The 25,093-nt window shown below is 29.9% G+C and overlaps 3 protein-coding genes across 3 annotated transcripts; all 3 read right to left on the reverse strand.

The window, feature by feature from the left end:
• Positions 1 to 1,668: 1,668 nt before the first annotated feature.
• Positions 1,669 to 4,821, reverse strand: LOC11443836 (phospholipase A1-IIgamma). The gene is made up of 2 exons (XM_003593699.3): positions 3,922 to 4,821; positions 1,669 to 2,493 (listed from the first exon to the last, which is right to left on the reverse strand). The coding sequence occupies exons 1-2, from the start codon at positions 4,615 to 4,617 to the stop codon at positions 1,888 to 1,890; spliced, it is 1,302 nt and encodes a 433-aa protein (XP_003593747.2). The 5' UTR covers positions 4,618 to 4,821; the 3' UTR covers positions 1,669 to 1,887.
• Positions 4,822 to 11,915: 7,094 nt separating this feature from the next.
• Positions 11,916 to 12,631, reverse strand: LOC11441841 (uncharacterized). The gene is made up of 2 exons (XM_003593701.3): positions 12,358 to 12,631; positions 11,916 to 12,265 (listed from the first exon to the last, which is right to left on the reverse strand). The coding sequence occupies exons 1-2, from the start codon at positions 12,478 to 12,480 to the stop codon at positions 12,017 to 12,019; spliced, it is 372 nt and encodes a 123-aa protein (XP_003593749.2). The 5' UTR covers positions 12,481 to 12,631; the 3' UTR covers positions 11,916 to 12,016.
• A 592-nt stretch (positions 12,632 to 13,223) lies between these two features.
• LOC11439769 (protein trichome birefringence-like 38) lies at positions 13,224 to 18,687 on the reverse strand. Its single transcript, XM_003593702.4, has 5 exons — positions 18,153 to 18,687; positions 17,524 to 17,695; positions 14,633 to 14,808; positions 13,942 to 14,100; positions 13,224 to 13,724 (listed from the first exon to the last, which is right to left on the reverse strand). The coding sequence occupies exons 1-5, from the start codon at positions 18,434 to 18,436 to the stop codon at positions 13,433 to 13,435; spliced, it is 1,083 nt and encodes a 360-aa protein (XP_003593750.1). The 5' UTR covers positions 18,437 to 18,687; the 3' UTR covers positions 13,224 to 13,432.
• Between the last annotated feature and the right edge of the window lie 6,406 nt (positions 18,688 to 25,093).

The raw sequence follows: 25,093 nt of genomic DNA on the forward strand, positions 1-25,093 counted from the left end.
TGAGCACAAAGTATCGTAACATGATGACATCCAACATATGACGACCAAGATGTAATGACTTTCCTGAATCGAGTATGCATTATTACTTGAGACTGTGAAATAGCTACAAGGGTTTGATCGGACATTATTACTCTTTAATCTTGAGAATGTGAATAACTGGTTGGATTGGAAGTTATCCACAGAATCCATCAGTAACAATATGAATCACTAGTCTATTTTATTTGGAGTTGCATATTTTATTTCTAGCATGCTTATTTTTCTTTCTTCTCGATGAAAATATCTCTCTTAGTGTGCAAATTTTTTAGCGAAACAGAAGTCATTTATCAACGTTTGAAGGTTTATTCTTTACTACATCTTGGATAATGCTAGACATATATAGTAGGATCGCGAATGAGATGACAACGTTAATATATCCCTTCAATTTTAATATATTTATTTGACGGACTGCTTCGTACAAAAATAAGTAACAACATGATTGTTTGTGTTTCTTTGGAAAGAATCAACTTTAATTGGTTGAATTGTTTTCGGGAGCCCTTCATGAAGATTTTTCTTGAGACATATAGCATCACTACTGCATCTTATATTATAGGCTACATTTCACATTTAATTCCCTAAATAGTTTATAAATTTTGTTTTTTTTTTTTTTTTTTTTTTTTTTTTTTTTTTTACCAAAGTTTATAAATTTTGTTATTATCCCATAATCATTAAAAGTTTTGTTTTGGTCTTTCAAATATGCTTCTATCAACTAATTTGGTTCCGCTCTCTTAATATCTAATCAATATGTAGTCCATTGTTCTTATTAATTTATTTTATTTTCACTCATTAATCATTTTGAAACAAAATAGACGATTTGAATCTAATTATGAACTACCCACACATGACTTTTCTTTCCTTTCTTCATCTTCTTCCTTCTATCTCTTCTTCATCTTCATCACCCTCATCCACATTCAAACCCAAAAAAATAAAATAAAAAACTCAAATTCAATTTTCAATCTTCCCATTCTCTTTTCTCAAAATCCATAAATCCCAAATTACTTAATTTTTAACTTACAAATTTATAAATTCATCAACTCAAAAACAATACAACATAATCTCATCACTACACCATCATCGCAGCAACAACAACTTTAATTTTAAGGGAACTTCTAAGGTACACCTGCAAATTAAGGTGTACCGGTACTCTCGCTTACAATTTTTATAAATTAACTATCATTTTTTATGAAAGAAAATAGGTGTTTGTTGACATATATATTTTAGAAAATATCATTTTATAAGAAAAAACATCATTTCATTTTTTAGAAAAATCATACTAAATTTTTCTACATTTTATTGTAAAAAATAATCAAAATTCTCTATTATGAGTAATATGAATTCAGAAAAATCAAATTTTATTGTGTTGACGTTTTTGGTAAATAAGATTTAGTTATTATAATTATAGGTGATAGAAAATATTTTTTTCCTACAAAAAATAACTCATTTAACTATTAATTTAAGAATTTGGTGTACCAATACACTCAAATTGTTGGATGTACCATAGAATTTGCCTAATTTTAAACCCGATAAAAAAATCTTTAAACCTAGAAAATGCAAACAATCAGAAAATTACTCATCAAAATTGAGAATTGATTCCTCTACGTTAATTATTTATTTATTTATAATTAAATGAGATTTATTAATCAAAGCCCAAAGGAGGGCCAAACACTATTATAATGTTCATACATGAAGAAACACTAGTACAAGTCAACCATCTTTTAGAATTAACAATTGTCGTAAGATATAATTTTTCTAAAATGATTTAGACACGCAATAGCACAAAATGACACCTCAAACTTTAAAGAGAATGATAACAATGAATAAGAATAAATTCTCAATTATATCAAGAATTAATTAAAATTCGTCATCCTCATGATCTATAAGCTTCCATGAACCATCTAATTGTTGAACCATACCCTTATTCTCTACAACCCTCCATGACACTGGCACAAGGTATTCATCTTTTAAACCATCCAATGTTTTATTCACAAGTGCAATATCACGATTAACCTCAAGTTTGAACACTCTTTTACTCCCTTGTGTTCCTGCCACTCCATGCAAATAAGCCTCCAAATTATGCCAACTTAAAATATTCCCTGGACTCTTTAAATACATAGATTTTCTTGTGTCAATTTTCAACTCTTCACCAACATCTGAATATCCAATAAAAGGGTAGTTTGGAACAATATCTAACTCATTTCGAATGCGTAATGTTGAAAGATCTTTGTAGCTAGAAAAAAGCTTTTGAAAGTTTGTGTCACCAACTCTAGGGCTAGCAAATACTATGGCTGTAACTGGTGATGCTTTAAGAGATGGATCACTTGGCTTGTTAAAACCATTTGTAACAATGTCCACTGCATTTAGAGTTGCAATTGCAGCACCTAAACTGTGACCTGTTATAGTTATGCTTATTTCTTCATTCTTGTATTTCTCCACCAACCTTCTTACCTCACTTAAGACCTGCACAGATCGATAATTATCAACATATCATACAACGACGCTATGCCAATTTTTTAAAAAAGAGAAGCGCTATTGTGCAGGACAATATTCACCACACAACTCGCACGACATGTTATGTGACATAACCTCATTGCTTAAGTTAAATACATTTTAATTGAAATAAATAAGCAAAATCTGAAATTGTGTGTGTGTATAGTATGTTGTTGTGTGAAATTAAAGTGTTTAAACTATGTTACCTAAGTTAAATTCTTACCACTAAATTGATGTCTCATGGACATCCAATCGGATGCTACAAATATAATTTTTTTTGTCTATTTGCTTGATGGATTTAACCAAACTAAAATTAATCAATCATTTGAATCCAAACACTTGAATTTTTATTTTACCTTCTAAAATATTATATTAGTTTGTTTGATATTGGTGATTGTTATTTTAGTTTTAGTCTTTATAATAATAGTTTAGTCCATGCAGGCCAATCTAACACATTTGTAGGCTTAATGCAAACTTTTAGCTGAAACCTTTATACATGCCACAATAAACTTGTAAATAAGACCTTGTATGTATATATGAATATGATATGATATGACTATTTCTTTAGTTGGTCTTTTGAAAATAATTTGATCTTTGAAAACAATTTTCGCTAATTGTCACCTTTTCAAAGGAACGGAAGTAATATTGTTTTGGTTGATATACAAATTGATGAGAGTCACAGAAATCTCACACATACAAATGGAAGAATCGAGGTTTGAACTCTTATTACAATGTTTAAATTAACAATTTTAATGTTTTTATCATGTGAGCTAGGATTTAATTTAGTATTTTCTTATCACAAATAAAAAATATGACATTATTGCGGCATGCCGGTGGCCGCTTTTATAATATTATTCTCTAACAGTTAAACTAACTAAGACTATAACAATTATATCCTTCAAAAAAGACTATTAACAATTATTTTATTTGAGGGCCTTTTTCCTTGAAAAAATATATGTTTTATTGGAGATCTAAAGCAAGGGTTTGGTCCGCTTCATCCTTGGGTCCGTGTAATACACAAACCATATTGTTTTTTTAAGGGAAAAACCATAATGATTTTAGTAGTTAAAATATGGATAATATACGGAAAAAAAAGAACTAATTCCATCATGACTAAAATCAAAATAACAATATTTTACATATGAACATAATGAAACACTAGTATATGGCATGGACAGAAAGGATATATTTGATTCAAATATCTCTTTCAAAGTTTGGCAACCAGATGGTTTATGAAAAAGGCCAATCACCTATATTTGCTTTATCGAGCATCATCACACAATACAGTTTTTCTTGTAAAATTCAAAAAATTGATAAACATTTTCATTAGACTAAAAATGCAAATCTCCCCCATTTTTAAAGAAAAAACTACTGATAACATTTAGAATATAGATTTACCTGGTTTCGGGCACTGGTCTTACTGAAGGGAGATCGTGGATCTTCAGAAGTATAAATGGAGTACCAACCTTGATGCACTTTAGGATCATTAATATTATTGCTATTACCAAATACTTTAGGAGCAGAAACCAAAAGAAACTGAAGATCATTAACCCATTCCAATGTTTGAATCGTTCCTCTCCAAGCAATCACAATATCCCTTCTCCCCAACACATCTTTCCCTTCATCATTAGCCACAGCAACAAATCCAATCCAATTTGATTCCTTACTCCAAGCTTCTCTAGATAAAGACTTTATAATAAACGCTTCCGGAACATTGATTTCGGAAGTCGCATAAATAAATTTTGTCACAGAATATTTAAAAGGATTTCCATTTTCTAAAAAAACTTTAGAAAAGAAATCATTCTTTGCATACCTACAACTACCTGCAAACTTTGATGCTTTCTCTGTGTTGAAAGCATCGTATGTTGCTTGTGCCATTTCACCATAGTGGATTATGTAACGTCGTAGATCAATGTCAAGAGGGTCTAATAGACCTATCCAATGATTTTCACCACTGAGTTGTTGCCATTTGTTTGCTATGCTGCTGCTGTTGTTTGGTTTCTTCTTCTTCAAATTGTTTCTCCATCTTTTGATCATGATTGCTACTCTGCTTGGTTTTTTTATGTATGGAACCAGAGAGGCCTTCACCTTCATATATACTACGTACAAAAATAATTTGTATTTGACTTTCGAAGGATAGGACAATTATGGGCTCAATTTAATGTTTGAGGTTGTTTTATGTTATAATCATAGTATATTGTTGAGGGAGAACATGCCATTCGTAATAAGACATAATTTAAGAGAGTGTCGGGTTTATTTTATTTTAGAGTTTTGTAATAAAAGGTGGAAGATTATGTACCTATATGATACCTACTTAATTAAATTGTTTACTTATACTTGATTTTAATGATCAACATTAATTTTTTGTGATTTAACATATAAAGTTATTGAATAAATGTATTATATCATCCAATAGTACTTGGATGAACTCAAAAACACTTGAATGATATGATAAAGTTCACTTTTACTAACTTAACTAAAGGTTTTATGCGAGAGATTATCAAGTGACGATGAGTCGACATTGTTTTGGCTTGATCCTTTGTTAAAGGGTTGTCTATTGAGTGAGATATTTAGTTCACTATACAATTTAACCTTGGACACAAATACATCAATGCTGTATCTATTTAGATTAGGGTGGGGATAATCCAATTGACTCCGCTAGAGCTTTAGACCTTAAAATTATGGGCCACAAAAAGACCTTCAATTTTTTTTAATTTTGTTATAAAGATATAGTATGATAAACTAATTATAAATGTTTTTCTAACATAGTTTGTTAGGATGGAAGTCTCACATCATGCTTCTTCTCAAATATTTTAGACATTCGTTGACAAGATAAAAAAAACTATGGATCCATCCATAGTCTTTTTTATCGATTCATCAAAGTTTACTCATTTTGTTCAGACTCTTAATAATTTTATATATAAAAAAAAAGTCTCATTTGTTATCTTTATTGTATTTTATGTGTTGTTAACGTTAAAAAAAAAAATTAATTAATTTAGTAAACATTAAAAAAATAATGACCCAGACGTAACTCCCAAAAGATGGTGAGAAAAAAATTAAATCCAATTTAAATATTGCCCATCACGATCACTTTAATGTTCAGCAAACGTGTTTTGCACAATTAATTGAAATAAATTCTCTCCATTTGCCAACAACAGCATGGATGTAGCCAAAATGCCAAATCGACTGTCAAATTCAATCACATTTTTAACCCTTTCTGTAAATATTTTAATTCTTAAGTTTTCAAACTTATTTTTTAAAGTAACATTATATATATGTCATCTTATCCTACTGCTCAATTATTCAACATCATTTAAATATAGGTTTCCTCTATTTAAATATATTTGAGGTAATGCCTCACTAAATATAAACAATCTCATTCAATTATAATTCAAAATTTGATTCCTCATGTTATAAGGGACTAATCTTTTCCTCCCAATTGATCCAATAGTGTCATTCTAATGAGAATAGAATCACACAAAAATTATTTAATATCCTAATTAGCTTATGATGGTTCCAACCTTTAAAGAATCAAAGGTTAACAGTTTATGGAGGAATGGCTGTAGAGTCAAGTCAGGGTTACGTACTTCTTATTTTCGGTCGCGAGGTTAAGTAATTTTTTGGCCCTTTTCAAAAATAAGTAATCTTTTGGGTTATCCACTTGTTAACATCTATCTCATTTGTATGTATTTTTGCTTTTTTTATATTGATACCATGCATTTTTGGCTTTGAAGTTTTACCTTGCTTGTCTTCAAAGACCACTCATAAGTTGTTGCCGAGTATACCGTCATTGTTCCACATAATTTATTTTTTATAATCGATTAATAAAAATACGTTGAGGTGATCTCAAGGTTGAAGGAACACTTTTTTTTTGTTTGCATTATCCACTACCAAATTAAAGTCCTCAGATCAACAACAAAATTTGAACAAAAACCCTAAATGTATAATGAGACGAGTTCTTGTCATAATTCTTTTCTATTCAAACAAAGTTCTTATGTGCATTGGAATCAAAATCTATCTTAAAAAAATGTGAGTATACCTACTACGCTTACAAATATGCGCATTAAGGATTCAACACATCTTCGATCGTTGGATCAAGATTTGAAAACTAAAATTTTAAGTTCGATATTTTTTATTTGATAATAAATTGAAAATTGTATTAAAATCTAAATCATCCAATCTTAATCTAACAACGGCAGACATGTCGGAAAATTAAAATTATGAGCCTGTTTGGCCACACTTCTTTTCTCCTTTACTTCTTCTTAAAAGCAAAAGGAGGGCCAAACACAAATTGAAAGAAGCTCTACATAAAATAAAGAACGTTTTTTTAGTGAACAAAAACAATGAAGAAGGAGCCTGAAAAAAAGTTAAAAATATCTACTTTTCAAAAAATTTCGGCTCCTTTTTTCTTTGATCCTCCTTCGATACCCAACTCCAACTATTTTTATATTTTCATTTTAATACTGGAAACGTTGGTACTTGGTAGCTAACAACATATACTCAATAAATAAAAACGACTCTCTTTTTTCTTTATGATATTACCTTCGATACCCAACTCCAACTATTTTTATATTTTCATTTTAATACTGGAAACGTTGGTACTTGGTAGCTAACAACATATACTCAATAAATAAAAACGACTCTCTTTTTTCTTTATGATATTACTTTCTGCTATGTATACACATCTTATGCTATATATATTAATATTATAACAACGATTGTTTTTTATAAATTATGTTATTTTTAAGGTGATAAAGAACTATGTTATAGTATTATCTTTTTAAAAAAGATATTATAACTTAGAATTAGAATACGCAATCATATTTAATTTGAAATATAGTATAAGAGAATATAATATTATAGTCATATTTAGAAAATGGTTAAATGTTACAAAATAATTATTTAATAATAGCCATTCACTGTTATATTTTTTTTTTACAAAATATAATATTATAGTTTTTTTTAGAAGATATAATATTATAGTTATAACCTATAGATAATATATTATTAAATTATTTTTAATTAGTAATTCTTGTAAATTATTTGAGGAGTTCGACCAATCAAGACAGGTATGAAAAATCTAATAAATAAATAATCTTTCATTTTTCATGGAAAATGAATTCTTTTTCATATAATGAATTATAAATATTATTCATTTTTATATAGAATTAACTTAAAAAAAATGTTTCAAGAATTGATATTTCTTTTCTAAATTTTTCAGTAATTGATAATATCACAAAATAAATATTACCAAAAAAATATATACTATGACAACGATCAATGTTTTTTCTTAATATTTAACAACTACTTGGAACTTTTAAAAATAATTTTTAAGCTCTTTCTTTATTACCAAACAACTTTTACTTTATTTTTAAAGCTCTTTCTTTTAACTTTAATTTTAAAGTAATTTTTAGACCATAAAAAAATCAGGCCAAACACACCCTATATCTGCTTTGATATCCATGTGCATTATACAAGCATTGCATCGCCTATAAAAAATTACCCGATACAATGGATAAAAATCGACAAAACTTGTATGAAAGAAACTAAAGAAATCGACAAAACAACTAAATCCACGTGTCCTGGTCTCAAACAAAACATACAGATTCAGTCAATTAAGTACTATGTATATGTACGCAACAATAATAGGCAACATTATTTGATCACATCTTCATAGGCATGAGATAAATAGTCATATCTGTTCTTGGCAATTTCTAAGTTACGTACTACATTATTTCTTATCCTTCAAGTAACAAACACGTATGACATATTCCCAGACAATATTATTAATTAATTAATTCACTATAAGATGCTTGCAAGTTGAAGAAACTCAGGTATTTGACAACAATTTGCGATGACTTGCACGAACAAAGCTGAAAGAGGTAAATATTCAAGAAAAAGAAAGGGACTCCGTATGAATCCAGCATCATCCAATTTCATAACTAAATAAATTAAAAGAGACGTGAGGAACCACCAAACAAGTTGTACCTCTTATAATTAATACAAATTTTTATCTTATCTTATGATCAATTATGCAATATAATTAGTCGCCACCAGATCATAGCAATAACTTTTCAAGTATATTTGAAAGTGATATTGCCGAAAGCGTTTGTTAATATGGACCTTCATTAGTTGTTGAATCTTTACCATTTATTTATTTTGTGAAAATTTACATTTTATAGGTGTTTAATTAATTTGTAGTACGCCTGAACTATTTAGAAATTTTTAAATAGATCCCTAAGTTAAAAAAAGTTATAATCAAGTCTTTAAATTATCGTATTTTTGTTCAATTACGTCCTTTTGTTATGGAGTTTTAGTCAACAGTTAGTCAATACTTATATCAACTATGACACGTCAATTGATTTTACACATCATCGTCCACCTAACATAAATAAGTCCATATATCATTTATCTTAGGTCCATTAACTACTTTATACATGAAATTTGGTCTTTTAAGAAATAATAAACAACAACCAAACATTATCTCACTAAGGGTGTGTTTGGTTGGGAAGAGAAATTATGAAGAGAGAAAGAGGTGAGAGAGAGTATGAGAAGAGAGAAATATGAAAGAAATAGAGTAGATTTGATGTGTTGTTTGGTATAAGAGAGATAGAAGAGAAATAGAAAATAAAGAAATTGAATGATTTTATGAGTTGACAAAAATGTCCCTACCTAAAAAATCTAACATTTGCAGTAAACAAAAAAAAATGTCAAAAAGTTGTTTGTTAATTGATTTTATTTTTTTCTATTAATATTCTTTTTAAGAATTAAAATAATTACTCTGATTACCATTTGATTATTCTACGTGTTTGTGACAATATTCTTTGAAAGGATATTTGACATGCTTTTTACACTATTATTTTTCATAAAAAAATGTTCCTGTTAATAAAAAAATACTACTATTATTCTGTGGCAATTTTGTTTAATTTTTTGTTGTTGCAATTCATTCTATTATTTGACGAGTTCTTGTTGCTTAATTTTAGTTGTTGAGTTAAAAAAAGTGAACAAAGGGTATATATAGAAATACAACAAAATAACATGCATCCATCCCATTTCTGTGCTCAATAGAGAAGATTGCAAAAAGTTGTGGGACCCACAAATTTTGTGTTTCTCTTCTCATCTTCTCTCATGTACAAACAAGAGAAATAAGCAATCTCTCTTCTATTTCTCTCTTCTTTATTTATCTCTCACTTATTTCTCTCCAACCAAACAAGCTGTAAGTGGCATCGACAGCGTTGATCAAAGTATGTCATAATATTATATCATAACCATATTTGGATCCAACTCATTAACCTCTAAATCTTTCATGAAAATTTCTCTTATAGTTTTTCTAGATCTTGATCTACCTCTTTTGATATGTCTCTCCTCCATGATCTATTTTTCGCATTAAACATCTACATATCTTCTCTCTACATACCTAATGACGGAGTCCAAAAAATTTTGAGGTGGCCGCCATCAAATTAACACTAACAATACACAGAATCTGAGCATCACAAATTCAATTCTACACTAACATAAATCAATGATGTAAACAAAATTAACACCAGTACACAATATATCAAATATGGGCATCACATGCTCAAGATAAGAAGGACATCCTACGATGGATGATGCTGCAAAACTAAGTACCAATTTATTACCCACAAGGGGAAAAGTGGCTTTGGTAATTTTCATAGTAACTGAAGGGCAATATGGTATTTCCAGCACATATATTCTTTTAAAAATAAAAATAATTGGGATGTTCGTAGCTCCCTTTGCCTACTGCTGGCAAGTTCGGGTATGTTCCATTTAATTTAAGCTTCATTTACTCCATTTAGAGTTTAGATGCAAGACATGTGGTAAATAATTGTATTTTAATTTAAAATTTCAACCGTTAGATTTTTTTTGCCACATATCTTGCATCCAAGCCCTAAATGAAGTAAATGGAGTATACCCAAACTCAACTGTACATACCCAAACCACATAAGCTTATTTTTTACCATCATTTCTACTATAACTCTCTCTATTGGTGTCATTCTTAATGCTAATCCTCATCCCGACTAGTCTTTTGGAAAATACTAATAAACACTTTGATATATTCAAACTCAACCAAAATATAGTTGTAGAATAACTTATACATTAAAACATATATGAGGAAGCGTTTGATCCAACTTTTTTTTAGATGTAAAACCTGCTTTAAACTTAAAGCTAAGATTAAGAGATTTAAAAAAAGTTAAAGTTAACTCACTTGAGTTGTCCTGGTGGTATTGGTTTGAAACCTGAGAGTGCGCTCCTCCTCGAGATCTCAAGTTCAATTCTCCCCAGTATTAATACTAATTTAAGTGGGCTAATTTAACTTCTTAAAAGAAAAGTTAAAGTTGCTTGTGAATATTTTTTCTAAGGTTAATAGTACTTTTTCCACTGTAAAATAGGTCATTTTCGGTTTACCCTCTTAAGAAATTTTCAGTTTGGAATCCATCCTTAAAAAAAAAAAAATAATCCGGAATAGTGCTCGTATTTTACTTGACATTCAAAAAAGAGTGATAGTCTTAACAAAATTGGTAGTTTGTATTTTCAACGTAACTATTATAAATCCAACCATAATTTAGGGTGTGTTTGTTTCAAGTTTAACAAATTTACTAGTCGAGATACCCGTGCTGAGCACGGGTAAAGTTATGTCGTTGTACTATGAGGTGCATGAGCAATGCTAAAAAAAAAACAATAGTGTACAATTGTATAAAGTATGTACACTTAGTATTCAGTTAAATTGACGTGGGAAAATATTCAAGTAATAGTATACAATGTAAGGTAGCTAATAACAATACTTGTGCTAACGCACGGGTTGATATATAGAATTTATGTATAATTGCCTTTGATAATGATAATTTGAATATTTATTAATTATTCATTAAATACTTGAATATTATCTATTGGTGAATAAATTTTTTCAAAGCTATCAGGTAACAAAATTAGTAAAAAATTATATATAAGAGAATTTTCGGTTTACAAAAGTTGATGTATCTAGTTAAAAATTCAGTCCAAATACATTCACTTTTGTTGACCTAAATTTCTCTTATAAATAGGACCGGAGGTAGTATATAGTTTAAAGAAAAGAGGAGAATAATAATATTACACATGGTCAAGCAAAATGTTGTCCATCCTCTTGCAATGGTCACAGATGTTGTATTATTTTCGGGATCGATTTTGAATATCAATTTGCAAACAGTGATAGTATTAGAACTGCCACATAACCTCAAGTACTCATGGTTTTTTGATTTGAGAAAATTACCCAGATTAGGTGGTAGGATATGAAATGGAATATAAAGAGAAATATTACGTAAAGGGGAAATTATTATTTATTAGAAGTGGTAATAAAAAATCAATTTGAAAGCGTAGCGAAAGAGACACTGGTATTCATTGGGTAGAGGCTTCGGGTATGAAAACATGGTAATTATAGGATACATAGAATAATTTGAACATAGGAGTCAATTATTTATGTTACATCATGCTAAAACTAAACATCAATAGGAAATACATGACACATATAGGTAGTAGTAAGATCGAATTTAAATCGAAGTTTCTGTCCTGCAACAATGTAATTACTAAGTATGAAATCATTCCATTGAATTCCACTATTAGGGTCGTCGACGTAATCACCGTAGTGAATAATGTCTACAAAGTAAAATGTTCCATCATCACAACACAAAGTTAGAAGACTGCGAAAGTCGTTCTGAAGAAAGGTCCCAAAATGATTGGGCAACATCTGAAAAGGCAAACATGCGAAAAAACTTTAAAATAAACTGAACATTAGATATAGAAAAATATGAAAATGAACTATATAAATTGATAACGTACCTTGATTGGAGTGTTTAAATCATTATCAGAAATGTGTATATCAAATATAATGACTTCCTCTGGATACATGCTACGACTATGAAAAGAAGGTATTTTAGTAGCGCAAAATACTTCCCTGAACATTATAACATTCTTTAGAACATAAAGATGAGAATTTTATTCCTAGGTATTTAGTAAAAATATATTTGCTTAACATTATAATATCTTCGGATCCATAAAAATATGAATTATAATAGGTTACACATGAATTTGTTCCCATCTTCATGGGAACTTTATTCACACCCTTTTCTTTGATTTTTTTTTTTCTATTGCCAGGAAACGTTTTATACTCTGAAATAAAATTTAATAAATTTATAACAAACATAAACATGTATATTTCTATCATTTTATTTCCAAAAATATGCGAATATCACTTGAAACAAACACACCTTAGGTAATAAACATGGAACCAAAATTTCCTTTAAAAAAATGGAACCAAAATTTTCATTAAGTTACTTGTAGTTGTTACAACTTACAAGTATGAAATATTTTACACTATCTATGCATCAATAAACAATAAAATTGTATATGATCTTTGATTCAATAAATTAGTAAATTTATCCTTCTCATAAGGTAATTTTTTTTTAATATGCAACAAATCTGATCCCTTTCTACTGAACTTATTTTGTTCAGTAAATTATTCCATAGACGGGTGAGTATTTTTACATGGCTTAGAGAGGCTTATAATAAGAAACGGTTGTTGTGTTTTATACGGTCTGTGCATCAATTAAGAATAAGAAGTTGCAGGTCTTGGGTTCAAACTTCAAACCCAAGCAAATGAGAAATAAATACTGATCTAACAATTTATTACTAAAATTGAAAAAAAATCAACAATAAAGTTCTATATAATCATTGATTCAATAAAATTAGTAAATTTATCCCCTCGTAAAGTAATTTTTTAATATGCAACAAATCTGATCCCTGAACTTATTTTGTTTAGTAAGAATCCTATAATTTTACACTTGATTTTCATCTCTTAATATATATTTTCCAAGTAATGAAGGAAAATGAATGATCAACATGGAGCTTAACACTTTCACATGGAGAGTGCAGCATATAGGAGCTGGTTCCAAGTATCAGGTAATCCTGGTAAGCACCAATGGCTGCAATCATTGCCTGCATGATCACCACTATAGGAAGAAGGGTGTGCATCTTTCCTTAGTTGTGAGAGAAGTGTAATGTCAAGTAGATAAACTGGTGATTTCATACTCTTCAATACATTATTCAATATGTTACTTGATGGAGGTAGACCTGCTGGATATGTTGATCCTGATAATGGTTCAAGTTGTCCACTACAACTATTTTTTGGTTGATTCCACTCCTTTCCCCTGTGTTCGTTCAAGTCACAAAATATGATTAATTTTGTTTTAATTTATTATTTTCAGCATTATGGAATATACAAAAATGGATTTGATTGGCCTCCAAAGTATTTCAATATTTCACATAATGGTTGAAGTTGTGACTGCAGAGAATCTGAGTTTGCAAAATTCAAGCTTTACTTGTATAAATTTTATTACAGAAAACTATTGAATAGGAGGTACTTACATATAATGAGTAGGAGAAATGCCTTGAAAGAAGACTTTAGTTTTGGTAGGATCAACATTGAGATCAACCCATTTAGCCCAAGTCGTCAATCCCTTATTGTATGCCACTAAACGGTCCATGTTCTTGACTAGTTTAGACCCATCTCTTATATAGTCCCATCTGAACATGATAAAAGTAGTTAGAAACCAAGTAGATTTTTTTTCTCTATAATAAAAAAAAAAAATGCATTAATGGAAGTATAAGTGGCTTACTTTTTTTGGAAGAGAGTTTCATGTGGTGTACATGGTTTTGAATTGCAACTCGCAAGCGCAATTGCTACCACATATGTAGCCTATATGTTTGGTATTACGGTGAATATGTCAAAATCATGACCCACCATAATATTTATAAAGTTACGATGAGTCACCGTGGTTCTGACATATCAACCGTGATACCAACATACACGTAAGATATTAGGTGATCCATGCAATCAAAACTCTAACCATAGTGTACATATTTTGTTTTTTTGGGTAAATACATGGTGATGTGTGCTTGATCTACCATTATAAATGTATGTTCAATCCAATAGTAATTTATATGCAGTAGTTCTTTTGGGATAAACATTGCTACCAAACATACCGTTAGGTGTGTGTGAATATTGTTGTTGTGCTATAAGTAGAATGATTATGATTGTACAAAAAGCAAAGCATACCCCTGTGATGATCCTTTGTGGGTCCACCAATGCCATGAATTGAAAACCAACATGTCCATTCCTTTCCATGCATTACCAGCGACAATAGAGTCCAATGTAAGCACTCGTCCAACGTTTTCTCGAATTATGTCGACCAAATAAGGTGTGCGGTAAAGTTGTATAGTTACTCCATAGTCCTGCACAAATATACCAACACCAACTGTTATCACTCTTTAATAGCCGATATTAAATTTCATTTGCATCGCATGGAAATGTTTCACAAACCACTGACAAACAACATAATGCAAAACTAGAGCTGTCAAAATGTGATATTTGGCCGACAAAGGCCGACCCTAACGAATTTCAGACTTCATCATATAGGATCAAAAACACAATTAAATAACTAGGACTCACGAGAGGCATCCATTCATTCATTATATGTAAAGGCAAACTAAATATATTTATATTTTGAAAATTACTCGCACGGTAAGAGCTATATAAATTTCACCGAGTAAAAAATTAAACATTGAAAAGAGAATGTTTGAATATGTGTTTCTAGCCCATTTCATTATAATTAATCTTCAATATATAACCTTATCTTATTGTGTTGACAGAAAAAACAAGAAATGATTCAAACCTGTGTCCCATGGAATCTCTTTTTCACTTTAAAAAACAAGTAGAGTATAAAAGTGATTAAAGTATTTTCAATATAAAAACAGCATTTTCAAAAGGAGAAACATGTATTTGTATGCATACAATAAAATATTATCTTGAAAAGAAATAGATGTCCCATTACCAACTCGAAGATTAATCACATAGCGGAGCTCAAAGGGTCCCATGGAAACATTTTGGAACATCTACTGGTCTAAAATCCTAATTATGGTGGGTAATTAGAAAGAAGAAGAAAAAAAATTTAACAATAAACATTGGAAAACTATGATTTGTCATTTTCTTAGGAATCTCGTGAATAATTCTTTGATTAAAAGGTAAGAGCACCATCAATATTAATTTCTAACTTATGCCGCCAAGTTTGTGTGCAATTACACGGAATAATGTTGACAAGTCATAAATGGTATATCAAATATACATACAATTATGTCAAGTACAATTTCATGTTCTGTGATTGATATTAATTATTGAGTAACCCACATAATGAACACCTAATAATAAAGGGGATCCTCCCTCCAACTTGTAATCACAGGTTGGCATGGTCTCCCTCACAGCCTGTCAACTTCCAGGGATAAGTCATTACTCATCTTAATTTTTGGGACGAAACATTTTTCTATTCACTAAACTACTCTACCTTATCTTATCAAAATCTTTCAAACATCGAAACAAACACGAGCATCAGACACCACAACAAACAATAATTATTATTTGAGAAAATGACATAATTAAATTAAACCATACGTGTTGGTATTGTGTAAAAATACATTCGATTCGATATATTGGTGTGACGCTGGGATGTTTTCTCAACTTTATTTTTTTTGGTAACAAGTATTTTTATTGCAATTATTAATTTTTGAATCGTTGATTTGGTTATCTCTCAGCAAAAGAATCTTCTCTTTACCGTGAAACTCTTCAAAAGTAGCATTACTGTAGAGTTTAATTTATATGATACACCATCCCTTTATCAAAAAATATATATGATACATCATCTGATCATCATCATACAAATATTTTTTTTATATTGAATGTGTATAAAAAATAAATTCATACTATATTATTTTGATTAGTTGAGATGTAAAGGGTCTATGATTAAAGCTGTATTTAATCATATATAGCATTAGCACTTAGCTTTGTGGGCTACGTTTTCTATTTACGCACTTAAATAAATATAAGTGTACTCCTTGCAGCTGCACTTTACGGTGCATCAATTTGAAAATGGAGGTACATGTCCACTATATTCTTGGGCCATTGAATTGATATAATATATTTTTTCATTTGATTTTTGTCATACCTAACTCTTGCTTTTATACATTTATTTTTTAGGGATCTTGCTTTTGTACATTTAATAATTGAAGAGTAACACTTGTATGGTCACATGCATAAATAATTTGGATTTAGACACACACAATTGATAAAAAGTACAGGAGCAAATAAAACTTGTGACCATATAAGTTTTTCTCACACTATATATATGTATAAGTTATTTTTTATCATTTTACATTCTTTCTTGTCATATTTCTCTCACTTCTTTTTCTTTTTGTGTGTGTTTCTTTGCTATACTTCTTATCTTTTGACCATCTCTGACCTTTCCATTTATATATTTCTTGCCCAAAAGTGACTAGTTTATAATAATACAGAAATATAAAAGTTTGTGTTACTTACGGGTAAACTTTAGTAGACCTAGATTAAATGTATTCAAACATAAATTATTTCATATATAAACTGTTTTTAACCAAAATTAAATTTACAAATTTAAATTTAATTCTTGTTACTTTGTAATCAAACATCGAAAATCAATTTTTATTTTTATTGTAGGAGAATAGAAGATAGCACACATTTAGAATTTTGAAGAACATCTATAAATATAGACTATGTTTGGTATTACGGTGGATATGTTAAAATTATGCTGATCCAACTTGATTTTCTAAAAATTATACTTTATAACTTCTGAAAATCATCGTGATTCTGACGTAACTACCGTGATACCAAACATACACATGATATTTTTTTTAGCAAAAACATACACATGAACATGATGTTTGGTGTTGGAGAAAAGTGACAAAACTAATTAATACTTGAAGAACCAACGCATGGCGTAAATGAAAAGGCAACATTAAGAAACAAACAAGGAAATGGAAATGAAGACAAATGTGTGAGTGTTGTATTCACTGAAAACCAATGAATGAATCATGCACCAAATTAGAAAGAAGACAAAGATATAGTAAAAATAAAATAAAGTAAACCTGGAATGTCACTGTAGACTGTGCTTCCCTCCTTAAAAAGCTGGTCTTTACATTGGGCACCGACGCATGAATCATACACGACAGTGATTCCCACATGTTCAGACTCAGTGAATCACCCACAAACATTATCTTCTTACCCCTCCATTTGTTCAGAAAATCCTTCCCATCAAAACTACATCCAGAAAAATTGCACTCATTTTAACAAAAATCTTATTAAAAAAGATTGGCTAAGAGAAAATTATTAACAGCATCAATCTATGAAACACAAACTCAGACACAGACACTGGACACGACACAGATACAAACACTGATAATAATTTGAGAAAATAACATAATTTAATACAATCATATATGTTAGTGTCGTGTTCGTGTCAGAAAACATTATGTATCCGAGGTTATAACACGCATAATCCAAGTAGTATTTGTGTTTCATAGATATCAATAAAGGCTGGTTATCTTACAACTTTCTCATATAAGATTTGAACTCAATCAGTAAGGATTAAAATCAAATAAATAAATTTAACCGAGCTGATATTGAAAACTATGTTTCAATATTTCTAATAAATATGATATTGGTATGGAAGAAATTGTATTATTATATTGATACATATAAATGTGGGAGTATATACCTTGGTAAGGCACATGAATCAGGTTTCCAAGAGTATTTGAGGTATTGTTTATCAGGTCTTCCATACTTTTGACAATTAAATTCAGGATCAATGAAGGGGCAGCTTGAATCATAGAGAGGATAAGAAGGGTCAACCACCCAACTTCCTATGAACAAATTGCACCCATTTGTTACTACTGGCTTTTTCCCTCTTAAGCTACTTACATTATGGAACTTTGCTTCACCAAGTAGAAGTTGATGAAAAAGTGAGAATAGAAGAAGCAGAGTAATTGCTCTGAAACCCATTTGAGATTTGCCTTGAATTGAATGAAACTTGTGTGCTCTTGTGGGTCATATATGTAATGTATGATGGAAAAGTAGTACTTAGTCGGTTCTATTGGTGTGGTGGGTGATATTGGACACTGATTTTTTATTTATTTTTGGGATTGTGACAAAGGGTTTTGGATGGATTAGTTTGTTTGTGTAGAGCTATCATAAGTTTGAAAATTGAAGAGATTGTTTTTATGGGGAAACTCAAGTGTTAATACTACATACATGTGAGTGAATTGAAATGTTCTTTTGTATTCATTCCATTGGTCTAACCATCTACATCCTCCAATGTATTTAAGGCTCACGGGTTAAAGAGAATCTGTTTGTTAGAATTAAATATATTTATGCAATTTGTTGTCACGTATCTAAATGGTCTCATCATCTCATTAATCATATAAGCTTGTTGTAACTAAAGTAGAAGAGATTTTTAATGATAAAATTTATCAATTTTTACTGGTTTTGATTTGTTTGGTAGTGATTTTTTTTTCATCAATAAGAATAACTCTTGTGAAATACTTAATCAAAATAGAAAAATATAATTAAGATGGTTTATGTCATATTGAAAGAAACTTAACCTACTGCCAGCTGTGATAAAATAAAAAAGTTACAAAAATCAAACCAACACTACTTTTGGATGTATGCTTAAACAATATGATAAAGGTAATTGTTAGCATTTTCGTTATTATATAACCTTGATTATTTGCATATATACCACTTTCAAGCTTTGTAAATTTGATTTTTGTCTAAAAAAATAAACTTTGTAAATTTGACAACTGCACTTAATTGCTACCACTAGTTTTAGTGTGCTACCAAAGTGCACATGCCTTACATTTTGTGTGTTAATATTTCCCTCCTAATTGTTGTGGTCTTTGAACCTTGAGACTTTATAGAGTTTTGTAAATCAAGTACTAACTAACAAAACTCATTTGAATTGATCTGATGGTATTAACTTTGGAACTGGGAGTGTTATCCTCCGTCTCAGATTCAATTTTTCCCTGCGTCAATTTAGGTGGATTAATTTAACTTCTTAAAAAAAAAAAAAAAAATTGACCAACAATTATCTCCCTTGAAGTCTTTACGCCACATTCTTCTCTTATAAACCATTCGAAATGTGAGGAATTTCATCATCCCATCCAAGAGTTGAATCCTCTTGGTTTGTTTTCATCATAGTTTTACGAGAGTTCATAGACATCCTCTTGTATCAAGAGGGCGATTGTAATCCAACTTTTTGTAGTTCGATCGAACTTGAGACCTCATAATTGTACGTGTGAGTTTTAGATAGTGTTTGTCATTTATCTAAAAAAAACAATAAAATACACACTACAAAACAATTTGTTGCACGGCCTTCTAATTTTTAATTTAGAACCTTTTTTCTACATGAATTTGGACTTTTATGATAGTGGAAGAGTGGAAAAAAACTTTAAAATAGGTTAATAACATATAAGTATCGCCAAATTATGTGTAAAAAACCATACAAGCTTAATAATATACCACTCAAAATTAGAATTACAAATATAAAATAACGTGTTTTACTCTTTTTTTTTTGTTAACCCTCGTATTTTGGGGGGAAGAAGAGATATGACAATTTAAAGTTTGATCGAGAAATAAATAAAATATGTTAAAAATTATTTCAACCCGAAAAAGAATTCACATTCTCTCGAATTATTTCACGTTTAATGAAGTTGATTAATCACTTGAACTGAATCATTTGGTTATCTCTTTTACTCTTTAAAAGACATAGTAAAAATCGAATGTACTTGTGAGAACTTTTTTGATGAATAATTTGTATGCATTTTTGTTAATGCTTTTTAAACATTGAAGTCTATGTTAGGTATGATGAGCCACCAAAACTCAACTCATTTAAACTTTATGTTATAAAAATAAAAATGAATGCACTAAAAAAATCATTTAAACTTCCTTAAAAAACAAATAAACATTCAAACATGTGTAGATAATTTTTTTTTCCTCCAACATTAGTTTGTAACTTTGTGGATTCCGCTAGACTGAGCTTTTGTTGCTAAGTTGGGTATATATGTATTTTTTTTTTTTAACAAAAGTTGGGTAAATATTTATGTATTGGTTTTTCGGGTGGCTATTTTCCTTTCTTCTTTCAGAGATTAAATGTTTTATTTGTACTATATTATTAGCGCCAGTTTCCGTGAACTTAACTCAGTTGATAAGGACAATATATAATACATGCAAGGTCCGGAGTTCGAATCCGACCACCACAAAAAAACAATATTATTAGCGCTAAAACATCTGGGAGAATTTATTATCCATTTGAGTCCACAAAATTCGAGAAATTAATTTTAGGAATCGTGCGCAAATGATACCCGGTTAAAAAAACAAAAATTCAACATCGATCAATATAAAAGGACCAGTAGAGTAGCTAAATCTTATTTTGTAGCTAAATCTAAAAGAGCTGAAAATAGTTATTTATAAAAAAAACCATATATATATATATATATATATATATATATATATCGTGTTTGTTACATTTTTTTAATATTTAAATTTATTATTATCTATTTTTTACAAGCATTTTTGAAAAGAGAATAGGTAAATCTAAAAGAGCTGAAAATAGTTATTTTCTATATATATGACATAGATTATTATTATTATTGAAAAACATTTTTATGTTTAATTGCTGTTTGGATTCTTTATATGTAGGATTGTTATCACCGTATTTTAAATTTCTCAATTTTTGTCTACCAAAATTTTAAATTTTTGAAATTGAATCTACAATCTAATTTACCCAACTAAATTTTGAAGACTAGACTTTCTACCAAGGTAATTTTTTTCGGTTTCCTTCTTTAGTGGAAAGTCTGGTCTTTCCCTAAATCCAACTTTCCTTACTTATTTGGATAAGTATTTTGTGGGTACAAATTTAGATAAACATTATTATTATTTTTTTTTTTGAAGGAAGATAAACATTATTATTGTATATTGACTTTATGTGTTGCTATTTTTTTTATTACCATAATATTGGTATAAAATGTTTACAAAATTAACACACCTACTTTATGTGTTGCTATTTTTTTATTACCATAATATTGGTATAAAATGTTCACAAAATTAACACACCTACTCGATAAACTCTTCTATTTTTCTATCCGATCAAAGTAATTGCTGCGTGCAAGTGTAAGTTATTTGTCCACATCAAATAGAAAAATGAATTTAAACACTTTACAAGTGAGATGACCAATAAACCTAAAACTTTATAATATTGGGTAAAAGTCGTGTGATGTCTATATGATTGTTCTGACTTAGATGGGATGATCCCTCAGACTCCGTTGTAAACCAACGGTGATTATTTGGTATCAAAGCTTATGAAGCTTCACTATTGCAGATGGTCTCACACTATCAAAAAAGTCTGGGACAGAAAATAAAAGTAAGCCTACTTTTTACATCAAATAAAATAGAGGTAAACTTTGTTTACCACCGCCACCAATCCGGTGTGAACCACCCTCAAACTTTGGTGTGTCGGTTTGCTCTCATAAACAAAACAACAAAACTTTCGTTAAAAAGTTCCACCCAACGAACCCTAAAAGGTGAGAGGATATTTTTCTTCTTCTTGTTCAGTACTCAACAAACCCACTATTCTACGCAACTCATAGTGGCAAGTGCTTAGGATTATTCACATGTAATGGGTCATATGGGGTCCGTAATCCATTGTCTGCTTCTATCTGGTTTGAATCATTGTCCACTGTGGCTGCTGGTAAGCCGTGTACATCCTATGGTTTTGCCACTTTATGGACCCCAAACACAAAAATGCTTGCAACTTGCAATTAATAAAGTGCAATTTCTTCTCTATTAATTAGCTAGTTGACCAATCTTTTCCCCAATGTTGCTTGATAATCTTGTGCACTTGCAAGTTGCAAGACAACATAACAGCAGCAAATTAGTGATAAGCTTACGTTTTTTTGTTTTAATTGTTTTTTTCTTCAATACGCCTCAACATATCAAATGTTTTTGGAGTTTTTTTTTACATTTGAGTTATATATCTACAAGACTCGTAAATATAAGTTTATATTTTGTACATCATAGATATACAATTTTTTTTTTGGTTGATAGATAGACGAAATGGTAAAGCCATTATAAACTCAAACACAAATGGAGACACTGGGGTTCGAACCCTGATCATGACATCCGACCGAACAATTTCGACATTTTGCCAGTTAAGCTAGGATTTCTGGATTCATAGATATACATTTTATTCACTATAAATGTGTACAATTAAATTACATGATATCATAAGATATTTTTCATCAAATCAAGATCTACTCAAAGTTAAGGATACTAAAGCCTTAGCCATGGTCTTACCAAAAATAAAAAATACTTTTCATAGAATTTTATAAATAAAAAGACCACATATAGAGACAAAAAAGACCTAATACAATAAATTTGTTTTATATCTTATTTATTATTAAAATTTATATTGGGTTGACCCTGAGACAAATTAATATCTATCTATTCTATTTGTATCTTCTTCTATACCTATATCTAGGGGGAATATCTAGTTTTGGTGTGGTAATTTTCTTTCAATTGTAACATTAGTTTAAACTATTGTATTTACAATCTTATTTTTTTATAATATTATTTAAATCTTTAATTAAAAAATATGCCAGTTAAATTTCATTGATATAGAAACAATATAAATTATATTTTTATATAACCAGGTACAATTAATAACATTAAAAGAAAATGGAATAATAAAGAACATAGTATCATAGGAAAATAAATATTAAAGTATATGGTTTGACGATTTAGAAGAGAAAGGGAGGTGATGACTTACCCTTTTATAATATATTATATAACCATGTACAATAAAATAAATCTATAATGAAGTGTAATGGAAAAGCGGAACATGTCCGTCTTGATGCTACTCTATAAATATATCTATATTAGGATTGTACAAGGGACGAACTAGCTATGTTGTATATGACCCGAACCTGGTTCTAACACTAACTCAAGACAAATTTTCGACATGAAATCGACCCTAAACTCTGTCAAAATTGATGAGGTACGTGTCAGATAAGGATGAGACAATACCAAGACAAGATCAGGTTGGTCCAAGTCAAAATCACCTGTACATCAAGTCAAAATTGATGAGGTACGTGACTGATACGATTTGGATTTGAATTTACTTATGATTCTAAGTAGTATATCTTCGATTGAGTTTTGATGATACGTATTTTGAAATAAGTTTCGTTATGTTGTAATATATGGTTTTAGCATTGTGATTTAAGAATGATGTTTTGAAAATTATGGTTATAATGGCGACGGCTTAGGTGCACCTAGTATGTGAATTCAATTAGGTATAGTTACCCCGTTAGATGGAGCCGCCCCTATGGAAAGGCCGTCATTAGGAGGAGAGGGCTATCAATAAGAGGTAAACTCCCTAATTTAAAATGTTTTACACTTGTTTTGAGTCGAGAGAAAAGATCTACCCGTTAGATGGAGCCGCCCATATGGAAAGGACACCATTAGGAGGATAGGGCTATCAACGAGATGGAGCTAGTTCTCGATTCACCCATTTTGATTATTTTTACTAAATGGAGTTTTCTATATTTTCTTTAAAGACTTTTATCAAGATTTTCGACAATATATTTTTAAAGGCTTTTGTTATGATTTTCGGCGATATATTTTCTATAGGCTTGTAATCTTATTTTCACATCTTTACAACATTGAGATTAGAAATACTCTTATTCATGATGTTGATTTCACGTACAATGATTGATAGTAAATTAGCAAGTGTACTAATTTGAATCGAGTAATAAAATAATTCTTTTCCTCAGGGACTGTTTTAATCTCTACTTAACAAGAACATTATCATTAAGATGTAATTAAATTGGGGGTTGCCTTAGGCAAATTGGTTTTGTGTGCAATTGTGATTCAATTGACGAAAGTGACGGTGGTTTTTGAAATATTTTAGAGAGATGACTAGGTCATTCGAATCATCTGCAATTCACTCAATGGGCAACCTGGTTCTTATGTCTACGAACGTCACAAAGTAAATGATGAATCAACACATTAACTTAGGTCAATTCCTTGATCCTAAGTCTGCTTATCTAATCATAATTCCCTAATCCCTTAGGTGAACCTATAATTGTCAAAGGATATTAAGTCCGTTAATTCAATGATCTCAACCTAACAACTCTCAATCCCTAGATTGTCTGTTAGACTGAAAAGCATAAATAGATCCGAGTTACACGCTACGGTCAATAGTCATATAATCTCTTAAATCAATTATATTGGGTCAGAATCATAAAAGCATTAAGAACAAGATATACTGAATAAACTAGATTGACATTCATAAACGTAAGAGTTTCAGGTTACAACCACATGAGCTATTACATAATCATCTCTTGACCTAATCACAAAGGACTTAGCTACTCATGGCTAAAACATAAATAACTAATGATAAAGAAGAATTCATTACATGAAATTGATAACTGGCTATGAGTTTTGATGGTCTCCCACCTTTTGCTCAGTGATCCAGCTCCAAAAGTATGATTTTCTCTCCAAAAATTCGAACCCTTCCTCCAGAAATCGATTTCCTTTTTGTAGGACATTTAACAGAAACGCTAAAATCGTACTCCGATGCTCCAGATCGGAGCACGATGGCCCAGT

This window comes from Medicago truncatula, chromosome 2 (assembly GCF_003473485.1).
Source record: "Medicago truncatula cultivar Jemalong A17 chromosome 2, MtrunA17r5.0-ANR, whole genome shotgun sequence".
NCBI lineage: Eukaryota > Viridiplantae > Streptophyta > Magnoliopsida > Fabales > Fabaceae > Medicago > Medicago truncatula.